General features: G+C 33.0%; 2 protein-coding genes across 2 annotated transcripts; both read right to left on the bottom strand.

Moving 5' to 3' along the window:
• Positions 1-8,302: 8,302 nt before the first annotated feature.
• Positions 8,303-12,165, bottom strand: LOC127131498 (uncharacterized). Its single transcript, XM_051060416.1, has 6 exons — positions 11,823-12,165; positions 11,602-11,717; positions 11,376-11,472; positions 10,679-10,758; positions 10,485-10,586; positions 8,303-8,494 (listed from the first exon to the last, which is right to left on the bottom strand). Exons 1-6 carry the CDS (start codon positions 12,163-12,165, stop codon positions 8,303-8,305), a joined length of 930 nt encoding a protein of 309 aa, XP_050916373.1.
• Positions 12,166-13,313: 1,148 nt separating this feature from the next.
• LOC127131496 (uncharacterized) lies at positions 13,314-14,506 on the bottom strand. The gene is made up of 3 exons (XM_051060415.1): positions 14,416-14,506; positions 14,047-14,244; positions 13,314-13,936 (listed from the first exon to the last, which is right to left on the bottom strand). Exons 1-3 carry the CDS (start codon positions 14,504-14,506, stop codon positions 13,314-13,316), a joined length of 912 nt encoding a protein of 303 aa, XP_050916372.1.
• Between the last annotated feature and the right edge of the window lie 10,246 nt (positions 14,507-24,752).

The raw sequence follows: 24,752 nt of genomic DNA, 5'->3' as shown, positions 1-24,752 counted from the left end.
CTGAAACTGTACTTCTTTGTATTCCTTCTTTGTCTTTCCATGTCTGAAAATTTTGCAAATAAACCCCTTAAGTTCCTTGAAAATTTTCTTATTTATTGATGATATGGATGCAAATGGGTGCATGAATGCATGAATGCAACAATCACACTCAAGGATCAAGCAAAGCACACCAAACAAAGGTCATGGGATGGATCATGTTATCCTTAATGTCAATCATCCATTTTGGTGGATTATGGTTTGCACCTTATCAACACCCAAGTTCCATTGATATTAAGGATACCTGAACGGATCAACCATGAATCAAGGGTTTGTTGCAAGTCACGAGCATGGAGTTTAGGTTAAGAACCACCCACAGGGAGTGTACTAAGGTTTAAATCTGCCAAACATGTTCTACAAAAGGTTCCCATAGTCATCATCCCATCTTTTGGATATTATCGGAGAAACGACTACTCGTATTCCAAAAATATTCTCAAGAGAGACTCTTATGAGTGTAGTATCGCGTAACAATCGCATCAAATCTTACACTTGAACGACTTTCGCACTACATCCTACGAATAGGCCAAGATGGGTTTGGTAAACTAAGGTCCTTGGCTTCTAAGGTCTATATTGGAAAAAGTAATGTCTAACCACAACTACTTGTGTGACATTATTGATCCCAACATGACCTCCACCAAGTGAATGGGTTTGCAAGTCAACTTGCTAAGGAATAACTCCACACAAGTCGACAAGACTATGCCATTCTCCTATCCTAAGTGCACTCGAGTTCGGGTATGGAACTTATCTCACAAAAATCACCAAGCATACAAGGAATTAATATTCAAGCAATTCAATCATTACATACAATACAGTAACCCTAAATTGCACAAAAATATGTCACAAAACAAAAAATATACAATACAATACAACAAATATGAAAAGTAGGCAAAACCCACTAGGATAATTTCCCCAGCAAAGTCGCCACTTTTCTGTAGCGGGGTATTCGTTACCATTAGAGATATTGACTAAATCCAAGGTAAATCATACAAGTCGAGTCACCACCGCACTTCTATTTATCCAAAGGAATGGTTAGAAAGCGAACAAAAACCTAAAAGTTTTATCGAATCAAAAACTAGTAAAAATGTCAGAGATCTGGGTAAGGGGGTTGGTTATGCAATGGGAAGGTGTTAGGCACCCAAAGCATCCTAGGTACTCCTAGGGAGCCCTTTTCACATTTATTGCAAAGGTTGTTTTTTTGGTGAAAATTTATTTGTGCAAACATGATTGAAGGGATGAGAAAAGCGTGTATGTTTATCTAATGTACTACTTACTAAAAGAAGGGTCAAAAGAAAATGACTCGCACGGACGTCGCATCCACTGCATACGTATCTCATCTGAATATGAGAATCAGAGTCTTCGTAGCTCGGCTACCTATGGGTTAAAGAGGAGTGTGCTCGCTAAGACATCGCATCTTATGCCTACGTATCTCATATGGAATGAGAATCAGAGCGAAACGTAGTTCGACTAACTACGGGGTAAGGGTTGAACGACGTTACTACGCAATCTACCGGATGCTCGACCTTTGGAGACTTACTCGCCTGTAGTAGAAGGAGTAAACGTGTTCTTAGGAGAAGAAAAATCAATGAGTTTGGGGTGTTTAAGGATGCTCATGCAAAAAGGCAGTTCTAGATGAAGGAACCGCGCTACCTTAAATGACATGCCACGAGAGGCTATACGAAACCTAAGAAATCGGTAACATGCGGGAAAAGTAAAGGGATCGAGAGATCTACCGTACGGATAAAGATCCGAAGTAACAGAAATTAGATAAATAAGAAACCCAAAGACTCTTCCAAGATAAACACCATTAAAGAAAGTGAGTCAGTACAGGTAATCGGAATAGACCTCCAGGTGGTACTCCACAAATAAAGTGGAACACCAAGCAAGTTATCCCTACAAGAGTATGTGAGCCCTCACAAAAACAAAACTCAACAAACAGGTTAGAGAAACAAGATAGGGTAATCAAGAGTTGCCCCCAAATCAAAATGTAACTACATGAATCATGCCATTAAAATTCACAAAAGGCTCACAAAAAGCAACCAAGGGTAGGAGGCCTAAACCTCTTGTCAAACACATGTATCAAAAGGGTATCAAATTTACCCATAATACCTCATACATTCAGAGCATTCAAATTAAAAGCATAAAGTAATGGGAATAAGGGCAAACCTGATTGGAGAGACCGATGAAATTGAATGGCACGGTTGGGTTTGCAAAGCACTCTTAGGGTTTATATGAGAGGGAATTGGTTCTTTGTCGATGAGTTCCCTTCAGTCTCTGGAGGTTGCTCTGAACTCTGTTAGCTCTTCTCTCACTATCTTTTTCCCTGCCAGGGTAATAGGAATCGAATGGCCTTTTGTTTCACTGAAACTCTGAATTTATAACCTGATTTTTGTGGACCTGTGGGCTCAAATGAGAGAGGCCCAAGTCCAAAAAATTTCTGTTATATTTTATTTATTTATTTATTTATTTATTTTTTAAACACGTGGGCTTCGCCTAGCGAGCATGACAGTTCAAGAAATTCCTCTGAGCATTGGTGATTCTGGTGGCTTTTCTTGGAACTCGCTAGGCGACCCATTCTGCTCGCCTAGCGAGCATGACAACTCATGAACAAACTTTTGCTCCTTCAAGATTAACGTTTTGACTGACGAATAGACCCCATTTGAACCTGTTGAAAGTATCTCAAGCCATTCCCTTGTGTTGACTGATCATCTAAATAGAACCCACAAAGTGTCTTGGATGATACTCAAGCTTCAAACAAAAGATGTTAGTGACACATTTTTGTGCTTTTGGTTAGTAAACAAAAGTAAGAGAAACAATGATGTATAATTCAAGCATGCTTGGTGATCTCAAACCAATCACAAGGAGTCCCACCCAAAGGCAAAGGGAACCAAGATGCTAAAGATCCTTGAGGCAATGCAAATGCAATGTTATGATGCCATGAGGGATCTTAGGGTCAAATTTGGGGTCTTACACCAATACTCATCAAGTAATGCATCTTTAGCATTTTTAGGCTCAACCTATGACACAAAAGCGAAGTAATAACAAAAGTTACTTATCTTAGAGTGTGTTGTCACACCTCTTGTGATATCTTCAAGAATATTATCAATAGGGTGATCTTTAGATGTTCTCAAAGTCAAAGGAAGGTTATCCACTACAGGCGGAGTCTTTGCCTTTTCCTCTTCGTGATCATCATCTTCTACTTTCTCATTTTCATCCGTTTGAGGTTGATTAATTCCTTCATTGGCTTCATTGAGAATATCATGTGAAGATACACTTATATCATGAAAAGACATACCTTTCCCAACAATTTTTGGAAAAGACTCATCAAAAGAAACATGAACGGACTCCTCGACAATAAATAGCCTCTTGTTATAGACCATGTATGCCTTACTAGATTGCGAGTACCCGAGGAATATACCTTCATCGACTTTAGCATCGAATTTACCTAAATTGTCCCTTCTATTGTTCAAAATAAATCATTTACATCCAAAAACATAAAGGTGAGAAACATTAGGTTTTCTACCTCTAAGTAGTTCATAGGTGGTTTTGTTTAGAATAGGACATATCAAAATCCTATTTAAAACATAACACGCCATGCTAATAGCATCGGCCCAGAAATACTTTGGTAAATTACCTTCATTAAAGATCGTCCTTGCTAACTCCTCTAAAACTCATTTTTTTACGCTCCACAACCCCATTTTTTTGTGGAGTTCTAGAAGCTGAGAAGTTATGCTCAATACCGTGTTTTTCACAATATTTTTCAAAAAGAAGATTTTCAAACTCTCCTCCATGATCACTTCAGATGGAAACGATTTTCAAGTTCATTTTATTTTAAAACAATCTAGCAAATTGTTTAAAAGCCAGGTAGGTCTCATTTTTACTAGACAAAAACATAACCCAACAAAATCTAGAATAATCATCAACTATAAGAAAGCCATAATAGTTTCCACATAAGCTTTTGGTCCTAGAGGGACCAAAGAGGTCCATATGAAGAATTTCAAGAGGTCTAGATGTTTAAACACCACTTTTTGATTTAAAAGAGACTCTCGTTTGCTTCCCCATTTGACATGTTTCACATAGGTGGTCTTTTGTGAACTTCATTTTAGGAAGACAAATTACTATATCCTTTGAGGTTACCTTGTTTAGAAATTCAAAATTGATATGAGCTAAGCGCATATGCCACAACCAAGAGTTTCAGTCATGGTAGCAAGGCACTTAGTACCAACTAATGACACATGATCTAAATTTAGCATATAAGTATTATTGACTCTCAAGCCCTTAAACACACAATCCTTTTCTCATTATGCTCAAATAAACAACAAGTATTAGTGAAAGTGACTTTAAAACCCTTGTCACAAAGTTGACTAATGCTAAGAAGGTTGTGTTCAAGACCATCAATAAGAATTACATCGGGGATATTAGTAGATGTGGGATTACCTACACTACCTTTTCTAAGAATAACTCATTTGTTATTATCTCCTTGAGTGATCCCTTTTTTATTTGGCACAAAGTCAATGAAAAGTGATATGTCACTCATCATATGCCTTGAACATCCGTTATCAAAATACCACATCTTTTTGGTGGACTCAAGATGTTCAACCTGTAGAATTAAACAAAAGAAATAGGTATCCAATTTTCATTGGGTCCTTGGAAGTGAGTGAAATCAAGGTTGAATTTAAGAAACCATTGAGAGACTTCTTTAGGAACTAACATCTTCCTAAATTTGCATTTTTCAATGGTATGGCCCTTTTTGCAACAATAATGACAAGATATATTATGATGAGTTATGCTTTTACCATTCGAATCCTTTTTGAAATTTTTATGCTTTTTGTATGAATGATTCAAAGATCTTTCATACTTATAAGGATCAATAACAAATGCACTTTTAGGTTGTAAAGCTTTGTCTAATTTGACTTGAAGAGCATTTATCTCTTTTTGCCAATTATGACAAAATTCACAACCAAACCTATAAGGTTCTTCACGCATATTCTTGTCACTTTGAATACCTATCATAGATCTCTTATTAGCTTCCAACTTCCTTTCAGATTCTAATACTTTAGCTTCTATTTGCAAAAATATCTTTTCATGTGAAACTAATTTCTTAAAAGCATTTAATGTTTCTCTATGAATATTATTAAAAGCGTATTGTAATTGAGAATGGGATAAATCACTAGTAAGCTTAAGTTAAGAATGCCTTACTTGTTTCTTATTCCTTCCATTATCCATAAGACAAGTTCGGGCCGATTCTACACTTGAAGTTGAGCTTTCATCGCTTGACAAATCACTTGCACTCTCACAAGCTACATAAGCTCTTATAGATTTACTAGGCTTCTTGTGATGCCCTTTTTCCTTGTCTTTCTTAATCATGAGACATTCCGGTCTATAATGACAAATTTCACCACAATTATAACAAAAGCTTCTAAATTTACCTTTCCTATTCTCACAGTCTTTTGAAGACTTGGACTCCCTTCTAAATTTTGCTAAGTTTTCTTCGGAGTGCTTGACCTTGTTCTTCTGAATACACCCTTGGTATCTATTTACAAATAGCCCAACATCATCATCATCATCGAAGATATTATCATCCCTTTATTAATACTCACTAGGATAATTCTTTGAGGACTTGAAACTAGAAGTCTTTAGGGCAATGGACTTCTTCTCTTCCACCTTGTCTTTACCTTTCTCTTTCTTCATCATCTTTTCATATTATTTTTCATGTTTTTCCAAGCAAGTGAATTTTTGCTCATGTTCTTCCAATTTACTAAACAAAGTAGTAAGATCAAGTGCTTTAAGATCATTCGCCTCTTTGATATTAGTGACCTTGGGTTGTCATTCCCTATTAAGACATCTTAAAACTTTGTTCGTAACAATAGCATTGGAGATAGGATTACATAGAGCATTCAATCTATTAATAAGATGTGTGAATCTTGTTTGTATGTCGGCAATGGTTTCACCATGCTTCATACAAAAGAGTTCAAACTCTTGGTTTAATGTGTTAATCATGGCTTATTTGACTTCATTAGTTCCCTCATGGGAAACTTCTAATGCATCTCACATAGCTTTGGTGGTTTCACAATGAGAGACACGATAATACTCATCAACACCTAATGCAGATGTAAGAATATTTTGTGCTTTCCAATCATGAGACCACAACTTTCAATCATTATCATTCCATTGATTTTTCGGTTTTGATACGGTGACGCCTTCACCATTGGCCATTGTAATTTCAATGGGACCATTAGTGATGACGTCCCATACACCCTTATCAACAGATTTGATATGGATACACATACAAGCTTTCCAAAAGCCATAATTTTCACCTATGAAAAATAGGTGCTCTATTATATGCCCATTTAGGTTCGATAGCCATTATCTAATAAGCAAATCTTAAGACCAAAAACAACCAGGCTCTGGTACCACTTGTTAGAAGATAGACCTAGATCTAGAGGGGGGTGAATAGATCCCAAGTTAAAAATTTATTCAAAAATTTGACTTAGAAAAATTTATACCGTAGAAGCAAGTTTCAAATATTTCCCAGATCAAAAATCGTCTAACCGAACCTACTATTGAAAAACCCGGATATGCATAAGAGTGTCAATGGTATGATAATAATCCATAAAATGATTAACAATACTTCAAGCAAAAAATTGAATACTCCACTATAGTAAAGGTCTATCTCCACACACAAAAAGCTAGTTGAACCAACTTGTCAAACACTTTGCATGCAATCAACAAAGTTTGGATATTAGTATAGTGTTTGTAGTTCTTAGAAATCCAACCACTACCAAATGGTATGTGATTACTATAACAACACAAATCAATCAAAGAGTTAAAAATCTATTATCTAAACAATATTGATAAAGAGTCAAAGTAATCAACAATCTGTGAACCAGAAAATAAAAGAGAGAGAGAGAGAGAGAGAGAGAGTACACAATAATTTATTTAGCTAGTTCCCCAATCGATCTTGCTATGGGTACGTCTGCCCTCAATTCGAATTCGAATTGAGATATTAATATAATAAATCTTACTTTGAAAATATATGTATATAAGAGACGAGAAATCAAATCCCACAAACCCTAAGTTTGTTCTTGACTCTTGCACCTCCAAAAACCTTGATCAAAGCTTGATCAAGTCACCAACAATGCCGCTTCAATTCACTTGTTGTTGCTACTTCCTTGCACGACCTCCTTCTCCTAAGGCTTTCACCCAGTTGAATTAATTCCAAGCGTACACTTGTTGAACCCAAGATTTGTCAACACGATCCACCATTTCACACTACTCCCTTGCCGACACACGTAGTCTCAAGGCTTTCACTCGATCGGATCTGAATTACACAATCATGTCAAAAACCTTCATAACCTAAAAATCTTGAAGGAAAACCCTAACTCGATTTTCTTATTTGACTCCCTCAAAGATTTCAATCCAATATTCTCGGTACAACAAATCTAATTGGACTCTATCAATCCTAATTTAGACGATACCCAATCAAAAAATGATTATGTGTAGTTTTATTGTGTGTATGCATGGGTTGAATTGAATATGATGACATGCTTTAAAATCTTGGATTCATGTAGGTTTTACTCACTCTATAAACCTTACCTGAGAATGATGCATGTATGAAGTATATATATATATATATATATATATATATATATATATATATATATATATATATATATATATATATATATATATATATATATATATATATATATATATATATATATATATATATATATATATATATATATATATATATATATGCATGTGTGAATGAGGTCAAAAAGGAAAGCAATTGACTTTGAGAAAATATGCAAAAAAAACATTGTATAGGTCGACCTATTTAAGTCATGTGTCGACCTGTATGATGCGTAGGTCGACTTGTTGAAGGTCATGTGTCGACTTATCAATATCATGTGCCTCCTATGTGTCGACCTGTGGATCAAAATATGCAAACAGTAGCCAGAGGCTTTAATACTGCAATATACATGTCGACCTGTAGCACGGATGTGTCGACCTATAGCTTGAATTTTTTTACTATAGGCCGACTTGTTTACGTATGTGTCGACCTATCATATGCATGTGTCGACCTGACCAATAATTTTTTATAAAACTTGATTTTTCATGCATGAGACCTTTTCAAAGATGTTCCTAATGACTTGTATGCTTCCCATTACTAAGATACACATAAAGAATAAGAGGATATCGTCCAATATACATAAATGCTAAATAATCCTAATTTTGACATCATACAAAACACTCATGACATAACTTAATCGAAAGATGCACTCACAGAGTTCAGCTTTCCCCAAAGTGCCTCTGACTTAATCTTGATTTGCAACATCTTGTTCTTCTTCATTGAAGATTCATACAACTCCTTTAAAGTTTCAATAACTCTCATCTCCCTCACCTTGCTCTCATCTTTGCTCCATTCTTCATCTACATATACATAACCATCCTTACCCTGTGCAATATCATCATCCCAGATAAATAATTTGCAAATTTCTTTATTTTTCCAAAATAAATATCTGCAGAACATTATCCCTTTATTCCGCCCGTTCTTGCACATGTATGATATCATACGACCATTACACCCACACCTTCTCACTAGATGGTTGCACATACTTGTCGAATGATACGATACTGATTTGCTTCGCCTTGATGAAGATGACATAATAAGGTCAGTGAAGAAGAAGATGGTTGTAAGCGAAGAAGATGAGTACGGTTAACAAAGAAGAAGAAGGGGATCTGAAAAACACGAAGTGGAGAAAACCAAAGAGCCACAATATTGGGGTTTTCGCGTTTCACTTTAATATAAAACAAAAATATTTAATGTAATAAAAATCTGACGTGTCAATTAAAAAATACACAGTTGCCATGCCACGTAAGCCTCAGTTAGTAGAAACTAACGGGAGGGACCAATTTTAGGGACAAAAAAGTTTGTGAGGATCATTGTTTGAAGAATTTTTTTTAAGGAGTAAAATTGAATGTTCGCATATTTATGTGGACCCATAACACATTTAACCCTAAATTTAGTAATTATGTTTGTCAAAACAAATTCTTAATATATTTAAAATTTAATAAAAAATCAATAAATTAGTTAAAATCTATCTCTCTCACAATTCTTAATCTAATACTACATTTGTTCCTTTATATAAGAGACAACTCATTTTTTAGATTGATTCAATAATTAATATATCTAGTCAATAAACTAATCAAATACATTGAATATTCAATAAATTTAAAAAATAAATTGCAGCTTATATAAACGAAAAAAGTTAATAGTAAATAAATAGAAACAAATATTTTTACAAATATCACAAGTAAAAAGTAATCGTGGGAGTAATTAATTTTTATATAGAAAATGCTAATGAATGTCATTAAGAGTTTAAAAAAATAAGTTTTTTTTAAAAAATGTGTGTAATCATTAAAAATTGAAATCACTAATTTTTAAAAGTATATTTTTTATCTTAGAATCCTTAAAGAGTGCCTTGAGTAGTTAGCATGACTCTTTTTATAATTAACTAGCGTTCAGACGGGCACTCCGTGTCCGTCTGTCCGCTTTTTTTAATGCGCACAGCAGAGAAAAATAAATGTTTGTTTTTCTCTTTATGGGGTTTCTATTGTAGGTCGTATTAAAAATAATATTATTAAATTTTGAAAATGATAAATAAAGATATTCAAAATTATATCGAAGCATGCATAGTAATATTGATACTGTGTAATCAATGACGTTCTTTAAGAGGAATGTCGAACATGAAATCTCTATTCGAAGTCTTTTCTTTTTCCCTGCAATTGTTTTTCGTATTAAAGAAAAAATATAAGACTCTTAAATTAGAATTTTTTTAGAGAAAAATATAGTAAAATTAATAGTATGTAGTGTAATCAAGTTTTTGTGTACCTTATAAAGATTCGAATCAATTCTTCGTACATCCCTTTATCAATTCGCTATTGAGATTTTAAAAACTACAAATACACGAAGAAATGTCATATCATCAAAGAAATACATTCTGAACCTTTGACTCGTTTGAATATAATATGGTTTATTGCGACATAAATAATAACTGGAGAATGAAGATACTTTGTTTTAGTCTAGATTTGGTAGAACAACAATTATGACTTGTTTCTAAATTACCTGGATTTCTGGTAAATAAGAAAAACAATGGACTTAGTAAATATATATGGTTATATTTACTTAAACCACAAATAGCAGTTAAATTCATGAATTCAAAAATAATCTAGAGTACAAATATTCTTAAATGAATTAAATAAAAACCTCTCCATCATTTGAGATATTATTTCTCTTTTCACCATTTTCCAAAGTTGTGTTTTATCTGTTAACACTGTGGAGCTCCAACTGATAGAGTAAATTTCAGACGTTTGACCTGTTTCAATAAGGATGATAAAAATGTTAGTGAAAGAGTGATGAAAATGCAAGAAACAATTTTTTATACGTATTGCGGAAAAGGTAAATACAACTTATTGTCGAGTTTGCCGATGGATGAAATACTTTGTTCATCCTTCCATGTGTTCCATTTATCTTCAAAGTCTGTTATCTAAAATTTATTTCATAAGAATAGTGAGAATAAGTATCACCCCATTTATATCTAACATAAAATCATAAAATAAATGATTAAGTATAACTTACTTTTATGTCGAAGCAAGTTTCAACATTCTTTCGTCTCAACTCCTTACATAATTGAAAGATTTCACTGTGTTCTAGTTTAGCTGTATATTAAAGCAAAAGAAAATTATATCTAGTTATTATCTATGATATAAAGAATACAATATAAGCTTGGTATGTCGTGTAACCAAAATGGGAATCAACGTGTGAGCAATTTTTTCAATGTACTTAATAAATACCTGCGGGTGCGATAAAAGAATTTGTTTGTAGACTACATTTTTCATGTAGTCACCATCTTCTCCTTTCAATTTTCCTTCCCTGGTTAAAACTCTTGTTGTAGTCTATGAAACACCCCTGAATAAAGCCACATATAACTGTCCATGACTAAAAACATGTCGTGGAAGATATATTCCAACATTTGGAATGGTTTGTCCTTGTGATTTATTTATTGTAATTGCAAAACTTAGTCGCATAGGAAACTGCTTTCTACTAAGGACAAAAGGCAGTCCATCACTTGTAGATGTTTTTATTTTAATTCTGGGCAAAAAAGCTTGTTTTCCTGCGTTGCTTCCTGTCAAGATTTCCACATCCAACATATTCATAAATAAACCACGACATAATAACCGTGTCCCATTACACAATCCATATCTAGGATCTAGGTTTCGTAACAACATCAATGGTGCACCCTTTTTTATCTTTAGAATATGTGGTGGCAAACTACCTTGTGCGATTGAGTTTAAGAATTCTTGCTGGTATAAATTATGATTATCTCCTTCAACCTCGTCAAACGACAACAAATTATGTTCTTCTTCTGGAAACTAGTCGATAATCATATCATTCAATTTCTGGACATCATCATTTGTTGGTGTCAAAATAGCTCTTTGTACCATATATGGGGCATCCCAACCATGAAATTCTAAATTAGGAAAAATATGTTGGATAAGTACTTGTATAGAATGTTCACCTTCCCATGGGATTGCAATATGTAAAGGTAACCTCACCATGTCATCTGGTTTGGTAGGTTCAACACCATAACCAATGCGAATAAGAAATTCTGCAAACTCTTGATCATGCAATGATCGCATATTTTGACGCAAACGCAAAATCTTGGTATGATTCCATAAACGAGACTAAACAATACACGCTGAAATCATTTATGCCTTAGTACCTTTTCTTACAACAGGAAGAACTTGACGAAAATCTCCCCCCATGATCCAAACTTTTCCACCAAATGGAGCGATGTTGCTACAAATGTCTTGTAATGATCGATCTAAGGCTTCCAAAAAATTTTTGTTTGTCATTGGTGCTTCATCCCAAATTATTGCGGCAACAACTCTAATGAGATTTGCAATATATTTTTGCTTTTGAATACCATAAACGGAATTCGATTGAATATCAATAGGTATCTTAAATCGAGAGTGTGCAGTCCTACCACCGAGTAACAATGTTACAGCTATACCAGATGATGCAGTTGCTAAGATAATTTCTCCTCTACTTCTTAAACTTGCCATTAATGTTCTATAAAGGAATGTTTTACCTGTTCCTCCTGGACCATCAACAAAAAATACCCCATTGTGTTTTTTTGAACAATTACATTCATAATGGTGTTGAATGCAATCATTTGATCATTATTTAACTTAACAACAGATTCAATATCTTCATTGGGGATATCGACCTCTAACTCCTCTTGTATGATACTTGGAACTGCACCTCTATCTATTGTATTAGGGGGTAAAGATGGGAGATCATAATCTTCAATTTTTTTACCGTGCAGGTTTAAGAGTTCATTCAAGTCCTTCAACAACATATTAGTTAAGTCTAATTCCACAACATTGTTAGTTGTTTGATAATCCTCTACCATATGTGTAAAAAACTCATTCCAAAGGCCTCTAACATCAGTAGGTTCACAAAATATTAAAATCATCACGAATAACCTCCGTAAAGCATATGGCATTCGGAGACTCGTAACCTCAACCAAACAATCATGAATACTATGATCAGTCTCTAGAAATTCCATATCCTCGGCTAATTTTTTGAATGTACTGAAAGTCATGCCATTATTTGTAAGAAGATATACCCAAATGGTTGGATCTGTGACATGAGATAACAACAGTCGCAAGTAAAACTTATCTCCTTCTGAAGGTGATACCGTATAGATTCTCTCGATAACTTTTCTTATTGACCGTCTACGATGCCATTCCATTTCCCGCTTGTTCCAACAATAATGCTCTAGAATCTCTCTATACATATACTTTCTTGCTTATGGATCTCGTAGATTCAATGCAAAGAATTGTGTGAGCATTGTTTTGGAGTTGCGTTCATTATTTAACACATCTGCAATGTGTTAATGATCATAAAAGCGCACTTGATGGCGGTTGGCAAGTGGATATGCAATCTTTCAACCGAAGGATATAATCGGTAAAGAGTGAATCAAAATATTTTCCATAATGCCTCTGGAGCACAAATCCATCCTGCATCAACATATTGTTGAACTTCATCCATGTATGATCCTTTATGAACCTCCATAGCCACACGATCAGGGCCCTTGTACACATATTTGTATAGATACTTTATACTTTTAATGCTACTGCAAATCTCTACATTGATGTGACGGTCATACTTTAACAGTAACCAAGGGTTATAAGGAACCACTGATCTATTATCGACCTAACGATACAGACTCATCAAACCTTCTCCTATACTCGGGATATGAGTCAGTGCCTTGACGTGTTTCATCCAAGAATTGTTTGGGATACCTTTTTTTACAATGCCCGTCTTTCATACATGGAGACTTTCGGTTGATTATGCTGCAAGTTCCATGGATCATATGTCTTATAACAACTTCATGCAACTGTGGTTCACATTCTAATTTAGGTATTTCTGCTCTTACCATACTATCATAATCTTTTGGGTCACGTAACTTGTCGTTACTTTCTAAGACTAACAACATATGCACATGCGGTAGTCCTCGCTTTTGAAATTCAGTGACATACATGTAGCTTTTAACTTTACCCAAGACTCCTTTATTAATAACATCATCCTTCAATTTCTCGAATTTCGAACGAAATATTCTTGTTAGCAAATCTGGACGATCTTGTGGTGTTTGAAAAGGCAAAAGTTCTGATGTTATCTCACTCCAAGAAGGATTGCATGTCATTGTTAGAAAAATATTTGGTTTACCGCCATTAAGAATAATAGTCATGCCATCTTCATAACATTGTGTCATGTCTCGACGACCGCCAATAAATGATGATGGAAATATTGTTCTTTTTCCAATATTCTCTACGGTGATTCATGAAATGCATTAGTATTAGAATACATGAATGATTAGCATTAGAAGTATAACTAATTATTAATCTAAAACTGTATATTTATGCTATATGAATTTGTACCTACATTAGTTTCACCAACATGCAAAGCATCATGTAAACCTTGGTACAATTCAGAACGTACATCACTTTGGTGCTCTTTAATCCACCTTAATCTCCCTGATTCAATTTTGACATAATTGTCTACAACATATTGTTGTAGCAGTCGACCAGCATTTAACAACATTGATTGATCATTTGGGCGAAAAGCATGTCCTGATTCTACAGGCAGGAGTTTGATATTGATTACTAAATATTATCTAAAATCTAAAATCTAAATAAAAAATGTACGCAAGATACCTCAATTATTATATTTTAATATTGCATGATTTTAAATTGAATGTCATATGAGCAAAGGCTACATTTATTTGAAGTAAAACTTTATGAACATACCTTGAGGACGACGTGGTAATGCACCATTTTCTCTGGTGTCCATGTTAACATATGATATTACTGCATCCTTCAAAGCTTCATCGACATCCATATCATCTGATACAAAAATAATAATTAATATATATATATATATATATATATATATATACATTTATAAAAATGAATACTCGCATACTTAGAACTATATCACTTATACCTGTATCGGATTGACTCATGTTGTTTCGTTGATTAGGTGATGTGCAATTACGATCTGCGGGTTTAAATACATAAAATGAGATATGACGAAAGTGAACAAAATTTTGAAATGTAATATATAATGTATATATTGGTCATCACCAACCAAGTGCAACATCATTAACATGTGTAATTATACTTGGCTCGGCTTCACTGTCATGAGTTCCTTGAAAGTGTGATCTTGGAAAAGTCATATTTGTAAAATTTTGAAATGGAACTCTCGACTGACTGTTTATAGGGCGAGATATTTGAGCTTGTTTCTCTTGCTCTTTTCGCCGCCTATAATTTTCACGTTGTCTCGACAAATTGTTTTCTCTCTGCTCGTTGCTCATATTTTGTCTCCTCTTTCTTTCATTTTCGGCCCTTCTTGACTTCTGTTGTTGACTTGATATTTGACGGGTATTATTTTCCATTTTATTAATGTAATTGTCAACTGGAAACTATACTGAATCCTCTGCAAAAACAATTGATCGAAAACCGATATATCATCAGAAGATGATTTGATATAAATTTTCTTCTTCAATCACTACATAGCATAGACTAAATAAAATTAATTATGCATGTTATAAGTTATCTATACCTATATATAGATGGCATAATTTATCTTTAGTTCTTTTTAAATAAATAACACAATATAATTTAAAAAATTGTGTACTTGGTAATTATTTTCATACTATATACTAATTTAACTTGATAAATAATTTACCTTAACATTAAAATTTAAAAAAAAATTGTATTCTATAAGAGAGAATACAGTCAAAATGGAATGCAAAACAAATATGAAAGAGCATATCACAAAGTTGATTATACAAATATTTTGAAGTTATATTCGTTTGTATTTTGTTACTTATCCTTTCTTATTTTTGTTAGTGGTGTGGGGTGTTTCTATATGTATCTTAAATGGTCAATGGATGCAACAGATTCTAGTCACATTATATTGTTCATGTGTCTACAAAATATGTACTTATACTTGTCAATGAGTTTAACTTATTACTTGCATGTCAGCCACGTGCGAAAGAAGCATTTATACCTATTACTACCTATGCTCCACTTTTACTTCATCTCATCAGAGTTTACACTTTTCTCAAGTTTAGTTTATCCATTCTTCAAAACATCTTTATCCTTTAGAACACGACTATTCACCATGGCTTGCTTCAATCCTAATCTCCCACTTCTTGCATCTCTATATGCTTTCCTTTTCCTTTCTAATCCAGCTCACTGTAGTGATATTTTTCTTCTCTCTAACACTTTCTATTCGCTCACATTTTTAATTTTGTTTTATCTCTTTTAGTTACTTTTCCAGAAACTTTAAATTATTTCAGTAACTTCAATTGAGCCATGCATCCTTTTCATGTTTCTGCATTAAACTTTGAGGGTTTTTATAAGAACACCACACAATTTCAAGTATACTATAAATTTAAATATGTTGTTGATTTCCGCAAATAACCTATCTTGTGCTTTTTAGTCCTAATATGTTGCATGACGTACATAAATATTGATAAATTGATGTTAACGTTAACACTACAACAGATGGAGACATAATATAAGAATTTAATTATTAAAAGTGAAATAATTATAAATAGGTATAAGTGATATTTTTTTAGTGAGATTTCATTTCCGTTTTTTTTCACATAATATTGAATTTGTGCATTCAAAATAATTTTAATAATTAAATTATTTCTACTTAATCTAATACAGTTAAAATACATTAAATATATCACTTATGTAATAATTATGTAATATATTTTTGTATTACACTTTATTTAAAATACGTTAAAATAAGTGTTGCAGTGAATAAGATGAGTTTATTATTCAAGTTATGAAAATATATTAAAATAAGCATTACACTTTGTACTTAATAAATTTTATTATTTTAACATGTAACTTCTTGGTCTGAGAAACAAAATAAACTTCACTATTCCCTCGTTATAATAAAGTTTTGAAACCATTATGAGGCGTTATATTGTAATATCGAATATATTATATATGATATATGATATTCTCTGTTCCTTTTTAAATTGTTTTATCAATTTAGTTTTTATTTATTATGGTAATAAATATTTATGAATGTACATTAAGAAGGTTTAATATGTTATCCCTCAATAAACTCCCACTATTAAATATGATTAATATGTTATCTCAAGTTAATGAAAATTGGCAGGTGGGAATAATAATACAATATGTGTTTTTCTAATTTTTTCTTCTTCATCTCTACTCTAATATTTTACTATATATTATTTTCTTCTTCATTTCTACTCTAATCTTTTACTATAAATCATCTTCTTCATATATATCTTATTGATTTTTCAAGTTGTTTCAAAGTAAGGTTGCTACATAGACTTTTAAGGTTGCTAGAGAGTAAAATAATAAAATTATTGATTATAACTATACTTATTTAACGATGATTACAAAATATTTTAAAATTTCAGGTGAACTTTTTTTTTATAAATATTTTTCAAGTTGTTTCAAATTAAAGTTGCTACAGAGACTTCTAAGGTTGTTAGAGAGTAAAATAATAAAATTATTGATTATAACTATACTTATTTAACGATGATTACAAAATATTTTAAAACTGCAGGTGAAAAAAAATTGTTTTTAAAATATTTTTCAAGTCGTTTCAAATTAAGGTTGCTACAGAGATGTTTAAGGTTGCTAGAGAGTAAAATAATAAAATTATTGATTCTAACTATACTTATTTAGATGATTACAAAATATTTTAAAACTTCAGGTTAAAAAAAATTGTTTTTAAAATATTTGTCAAGTTGTTTCAAATTAAGGTTGCTACAGTGACTTTTAAGGTTGCTAGAGAGTAAAATAATAAAATGATTGATTCTAACTATACTTATTTAACGATGATTCAAATGACTGCATTTATAAACTTTAAAATTTTAACATTGAATTCAATATTTTTTTTTCTTTTGTCATTCAAACTTACCTTTTATATTTTTAAATTTATAATTTATATTTCATACATATCTTTTACTATAATTTGTTTTCAAAATAAAGATTATATCAAATTATAAAAATATATTAAAATAAGTGTTGCAGTGAAATAATAATTGTTTTAATATAAGTTTCAAATTATGAAAATAATTATTAAATTATTACCACATATTTTATTACTCACAATTATTAATAATTATAGTAATAATTATTTTCATAATTTGAAGTTTATATTAATTTAAATTATTTTAATAATTGTATTTTAATAATGCGTAATAAACTTTGTATTGCAATAATTAAATTATTAGTGAAATAATTGTTGATATGAGGATAAGAGTTATAAGAGTGTATAATCGTTATGGGCATTAAAAATATAGTTGGTTGATCCTTATTTCCTTGTCTAATTACACTCATAATGATATTTATGAAAGTTTCTCAATAATTCAAAGTATACTGGAGTTGGACTTAATTTTGAGGATAATTGGATGGTTCTTGTTTTTACTATTAATACAAGTACTGGAACTTTCTCTGTAGCAACTTCTATTCATGCTAATGTTGTTTGGATGACTTTGATGTTTCTTTTAAAATAACCATATTTTTTAAAACAAATTCACAAAAAACAAGGTTTAAGAAAGTTAACTTAAAAGTAGTGACAATGAGAACAAATTAAGTCACTCCATCATTAAAAAATGAACGAATCATAACGAAAACTTCAATTTTGCTTTCGAAACACGTAAATCAAAGAAGTAATAGATAGAAGTTAGAGTTTTGCGTACCTTTAAGAAGTTTCTGACACGATGGTTCAATCATGAAGGTTAGCTGTTGGAGGTATCAGCGGTGATGTCGGAAGTTCAGCGGTGCTTTTGGTTGTTGTCGTCACCGGAGAAAATAAAAAAATGGAAAAATAAAAAAATAAAAATTATAAAGAAAAATAATTGAAAGTAAGCTGTAAATGAAGGTATAACAAAAATGGTTAAGAAAAACATTTGGAAAGGGTAAATTTGAAGTGTAAAAAGAAACAAATTTTCATCTTTAAGTGAGAAATAAAAATCTATCATAAGATATCTCATATAAATCAATATTAAAACTCTTGATAGAAATAAATAAAAAATGATGAAACATATGATTGACAGGGCCGACCCAATTATATTGGAGGCCCAGTTCTAATTACAAAAATGGGCCCAATTTTTTTAAATACATAATTATAATAATAAAAAAATATATCAAAAATACATTTATATATAAATTAAAAATAAATTTAATTATTATTATTTTGAGTTTTGATCAATCTTGACTTTTTGTATGTATTGAGCTTTTATCATAATATTTTTTTAATTATTGAGTTTTTTTAATAACATTTTATTTATTTATATTAATATTTATGAAAAAAAAATCGAAATTTTCAAAAATTTGGACCTTCTAATATTTGGGGCCCTGTGCTGCAGCACATGCTGCACATGCACAGGGCCGACCCTGATGATTAAATTAACCATCTATTAACATGTAAAATTGATTCTTTTGTAACAAAGATAATTGGAGGCTAAACTTGTTATATATTTTATCAAAAAGAAGAATTTGTTACACATTCATTTTATGATAGTCAAAATTCTAAAATTTAAACAAATTTAAAATTGAATTAAAAGATGACAATTTTTCAAATAACAAATTCAAGAACACAAATATAAAGGTAAATACAATTTGATAAGGTGGTTGAATTTATCTTCTATGAATAAGCGCAAGTATTAAATCCAAGAACACAAATTCACTTGTAATCTAATCTTACTCCTGATGCCTCTCAAGACTTGCAAATTGATAAGGTGGTGGTTGTCTTTAATCATGCGGTATTTCTTGATATAAGATCTCTGAAAACAAATATAAAGGTAAATACAAATTGAAAGTTAGTTATTTTGATATAATCATAGAATAATTTTTGTTCTTCTAAATATTTTTCATGACCTATTCTTACTGCAAATTTCATGTGCTTTATTTTATGTAGTTTAATTGGCATTATCCATAAAAAACTTTTCATGTAAAATATCATTTTGGATGTAGAATGTATGTTATTATTGGATAGTAATTTGTAGTGGAGTTACGATATAGTTATTTTTTATGTTTATACTTTTAAAATTACAAAGGCAATTAAACGCTAAATTTATCATAGATTTTACTCAAAAGAAACACCCAAATTCATTATATGATAGTAGTCATCTTGAATATTCAAATTAAAACTCCACAATATTATAGAACCTGAGTTCTTCAAAAACAATGAAAATATATTTGTTTTTGTGAGATATTTTGAGAATGAAAAGAGATTGAATAAAAAAACTTAAACAACACGGAAAAGAGAAAAAATGAGAATAATATGATATTTGATTTGGAATAAAGGAGAAGTGTGTACCCACTTTTCATTGTTACCAAATGAAGTGAAAATATTAAATTTTTGTCTTATATTACACACTCTCGATTTAAGACATTAAGTGAAGGTTACTTAATTATGACAGAGAAGAAAAGAAATGAAGAAAAGATGAATTTGGAAAAATGATTTGGTTATGAAAGAGAGGTATATAGTAAAAGAGGAAGGAGACAAAAGTGAGGTTGGTATGGTTATGAGTTTTTTTTCCTACATACTTTCGCGAGGAGAGAGAAAGAAAGAAAGAAATATTTTTTGAGTTTTGAAATATATAGTTTCCTTCTATTTATATAAATATATGTTTCCTTTATGCAATTGTGTTTTGAAACCATTATTCCCTCTCTTTGTTCCATTCTAAACTTGTATCTTCTTATCTTTTTATTACATATGCAGTTATCATATATAGTGATGTTAGAGGAAGTTATTTAGTATATTTGATGTGTTGGAGGAAGTTATTTGATGTATTGATGGAGGTTACATATTTAATAAATGATTTTCTTTTTGTATTTTTTTTAAATTTAATAATTATTAGTAATTGTAACAATTGATAAATGATAAAATTTGATGAAAAAAAGGTCAGACCATTTTCGATTTTTTTTATAAAAATAACTCATTTTTTCAAGGAAATTCCCAAAATACCCCTAGTTTCAAAAAAAATCCCAAAATACCCCACTTTTATGAGGAGGCGCCAATTTAATTGGCGACTCCTCTTAAAGATTGAATGGAGGCGCTAATTGGATTGACTAGGGCACATGTCCTAGCCAATCCAATTGGCGCCCATGTGTATTACTTGAGAGGAGGTGCCAATTGGATTGGCACCTTAGTGTAAAATGCAATTTTTTTTGCTAAATGGTCTACGTGATACACAAATTTGAAATATGACCAATTGATATTAATAAAGTTATTCGTTTACACAAAAAAGCCTAATGGTGATGACCGAGATCACCTAACCGACCTCCGCTCCCACATCCCCTAACTATCCTAACTCGTGGCCCTAACCCGCGTTATTCACCACTGGTGTTTGAGCATCTGAGGGGCCATGAGCGTCACTACCAACTACAGGAGATGACATGTTTAGGTAGTCAGACAATTCAACATAGTCTTCAGTATGCATCGAGGGTGTATCGCCGTAGCCGAGTTCACGACCCATGCCAGAGTAGTTGGGTTGTGGTTGACTCATTAGTAGGCGACCGGGACGGTTGAAGGGAGACATGAGTGTGAATGATGCGTCGAGGACAGGTTGGAAAGGTTGTTGGGGTGTTTGGTATATATAGGGTTGTCTGAGGTTTTGGTTTTGTGGGGTTTGAGCTTCTTGGCTATGGTAAGAGGAAGGGCGATTGGTGTTGAATGATCATTGGATGTTCTGGCTAAGGCGACTTTGGTAGGGTGATGTGGTGGGTGCGAAGCGATGTTGGGTCTCAGGTTGATGGTTAATTTGTTGGTGGTGGTATGGGGTATGTTCTTGGTATTGGGGTTGGGTGTATGACATGTTTTGGTTGTATGTTTGTGTGTTGGTTGAGCGGAATGTTTGACGGACAGAGGGTTATGTGTATCCGGTCTGACACTGTTGTTAGGGGTTTGATGTTGAGTTGTCAGGTGTGTAAGTTTGTTGGCATGGGTCGTACATGTACATATCCTTGGTTTTTCTTCATTTGGCATGATTGCGTCAGTTAAGACATGGTCATGGAGGTGCTTCCATTTGCAACACTCCGATCTTGCGAAGCTTTGCCATGGATTGAAGTTCCATTGATCGTTAACTTTGCGCATATGCCAATCTCCTAGGCTTGTGGGGGGATCTGGAATGTTTTAGGGCATACCGAACTACAACTTCACACGATCACTATTGTGCATCTCCGCGGTTATGAACCGTATTATCGGTGTGCATGCAGTCCATACGGCCGCGTATTCATCGTTGACCTCATGGTCATGATCCAAATTAAGGTATGGACGCCAAATGAACTGAAATGTGAAAGAAGATAGGATTATAATCTAGGTAGAAGAAGTTAACAAATTATAATGAAATAATGAAGTTATTATCCTTACGTCTGTCGGTCGAAGGTGATCCAACAAATTGCGATACCGAGTAATACAATGTTTAGGACATCTATTATAACTCATACCACGTGCAAACCATCTACACCAAAAAGGTAAGAATATTAGTTAGAGATAATAATCTTTAAAGAAGTAAATAAAGATATAATAATTTAAACAACTTACTTTTGTGCATACGGGAATGTGAAAGGGTTATTGTTGACGGGTGCTAGGGACGGTAGTCTTGACCAACCCCATGCTTGTAGCAAAACAACACATCCAGAAAATGTAGATGTGTCTTTGTGTGAGTTTTTGCACAAAGAGCTATAGAGATAGGCTAGACAAGCAGATCCCTAATTGTAACTTCCTATTCTATCTACATGTCTAAGTAAAGGTAAATACATAATATGCATGCTAGAACCACTACCTTCGGGAAATAAAAACGAACCAATTAAAAGCATAATGTAACACCTAGTTTTTATTATTCGAGCATCTTCGATAGAATGCTCATCTAAGTATAAATTATTATAGTATGGCTTAAGGCGTGAAAGGAGTATACCTTGACCTCTTGAGTTATCATCTAACAAATCAGTCTCCAAGAGGTCCATGCAAATTGAATTTGCATAGTTCGTTTTACCATTAACAACCTTACCTTCAATGGGCAGTCCCAAAAGCATGTAGACGTCTTCTAACGTCACAGTACACTCACCAGTTGGGAACCGAAATGTGTGTGTCTCTGGACGCCATCTTTCGCATAAAACAAGAATGAATTTGTTATCTACAGACCAAGATAAAATCTTGCTTATATGACCAAAACCGGCGAGTTCAACATAAGGTTGAAACATCGGGTCCATGTGGACATACTCGTGGACCCGAGTCCGGAACCTTGAAACATCCTATAAAAGAAAGAACAAAAAACTTGACTAAGTTGGTATGTTATTAAAAGGGACTTTATTAAAACAAATAACAAAAGAAGAAAACGCTTACATAAGTTGTTATGTTTGCAACCGTTCCTCTATGCGATTCGCCCATTGTGAGGATAAACATTTTGTCGGGGATGAAAGCGGTTGGTACAGATGAAACTACAATAAGTTGTTGTAGATGAAATTGTAGAAGAAGTAGTGAGAGTGATGGTGTGGAAGTAGTGTTGATGGTGTGGATGTATTTATAGGCAAATGAATGTGAGCATGAAAAGTTGTGCTTGCATGTTGTCTCCAATTGAATTGGCGCCCATGTGCATTTTGTACATGGTGTCGCCACTCAAATTGGCGCTTCCATAGGGACGAGCATGCAAGACCTAGGTCTGATTGCTTGGTTTCGAGGTTTGCATGCATGCACGACAAGGTGTCGCCAAATGGATTGGCGCCCATGTGCAAGGAATGAATGGGGGCGCCAATTCAATTGGAGTGTGTGTCTGTATATGTGACACGTGGTTGTCCTTTCTTTTGCATGCTGGACATGTCACTTATTAGTAGCTTGCATGGTTGACACATCATTTCGGACTAGCTTGCATGTGCGACACATCACTTCGAACTAGCTAGCATGTGAGACACTTCACTTACCTATTTAAGTGTCTTACTATCAACATCCAAGACACATCACTCACATTCATCTGCAGCAAGAAAATAGTTTTCATCTGCACAATGTCATCTTCACCAAAATACAGTGTCAACATTCACTGCAACAGTGAAACATACGAGTCTAAGTTATATGGTTTTTGTTTTCGAAACACTGATACCATTAGACTTACGATCAAGAGAAATGCAAACTTCTTGCATTTGAAAAAAAGAATACGATCCTGTATAGGATCGGGTATTATGTCAAAGATCACGTATCAAAATTCAATATTTTTTTAGAATAGTCAATGCAAGTTTTTCCCGCTTAAGGTACGAGACGATGAAGATGTTGAATACATGTTTGTTAGTCATGAACATTTAGGCTGCAACTGTATTAAGTTGTACATTACTCTTCAACCATGTATACCATCTCAGTAGTCTCAAATAACCAGTCAGGATGAATCTGGTGAATTTGATCCACAATGGTCAAATGACGTCAACCCAAAAGCAGAAGCAGAAGTGGACGTCGTTGATGAAGAAGAAGAGGAGACCGAGATACAGGTTGATCACATGCTGAACAACGACATTGAAGATGATGATCAACCACCACTAATACCTCCTAGTCATGTCTACAATCCGCCTCAACATATGACAAATATGGATCTACACGACGATGAAACATCCAACAGTGTTTTATATAACCCGTATCCACGATCAGAAGGTGAATTAAAAGTGGGAGACATGTTTCGTACTAAAGAAGAATGTGTGTGAGCTATCAAAAAATTCCACATGGATCTGTCGTTGGTTAATAAAGACCCATCAATGAAGGTGAGTATAATTATATCCCATATCAGAACAACATATAATTATACTCCATCTTACAAGAAATCCTGGATTGCGAGGACAAAGGTTGTTGAACAGGTATTCGACAACTGGGAGGATTCATACAAAGAATTGCCACGGTTTTTATGGGCACTAAAAACATATGTCCCAAGAATTGTGGCAATTATGAAGACATTGCCAGCAATGATGCCAGACGGAACCTGTGTTACAGGTAATAGAATCTTTCACCGTCTCTTTTGGACGTTTGACCCATGCATCAAAGGTTTCGCATTCTGCAAACCTATTATTCAAATTGATGGCACTTGGTTATACGACAAATA

The sequence above is a fragment of the Lathyrus oleraceus genome, chromosome 3 (genome assembly GCF_024323335.1).
Source record: "Lathyrus oleraceus cultivar Zhongwan6 chromosome 3, CAAS_Psat_ZW6_1.0, whole genome shotgun sequence".
NCBI classification, from domain to species: domain Eukaryota; kingdom Viridiplantae; phylum Streptophyta; class Magnoliopsida; order Fabales; family Fabaceae; genus Lathyrus; species Lathyrus oleraceus.
The sequence above is the reverse complement of the archived record's forward strand: the minus strand, read 5'-3'. Positions and strand labels throughout refer to the sequence as shown.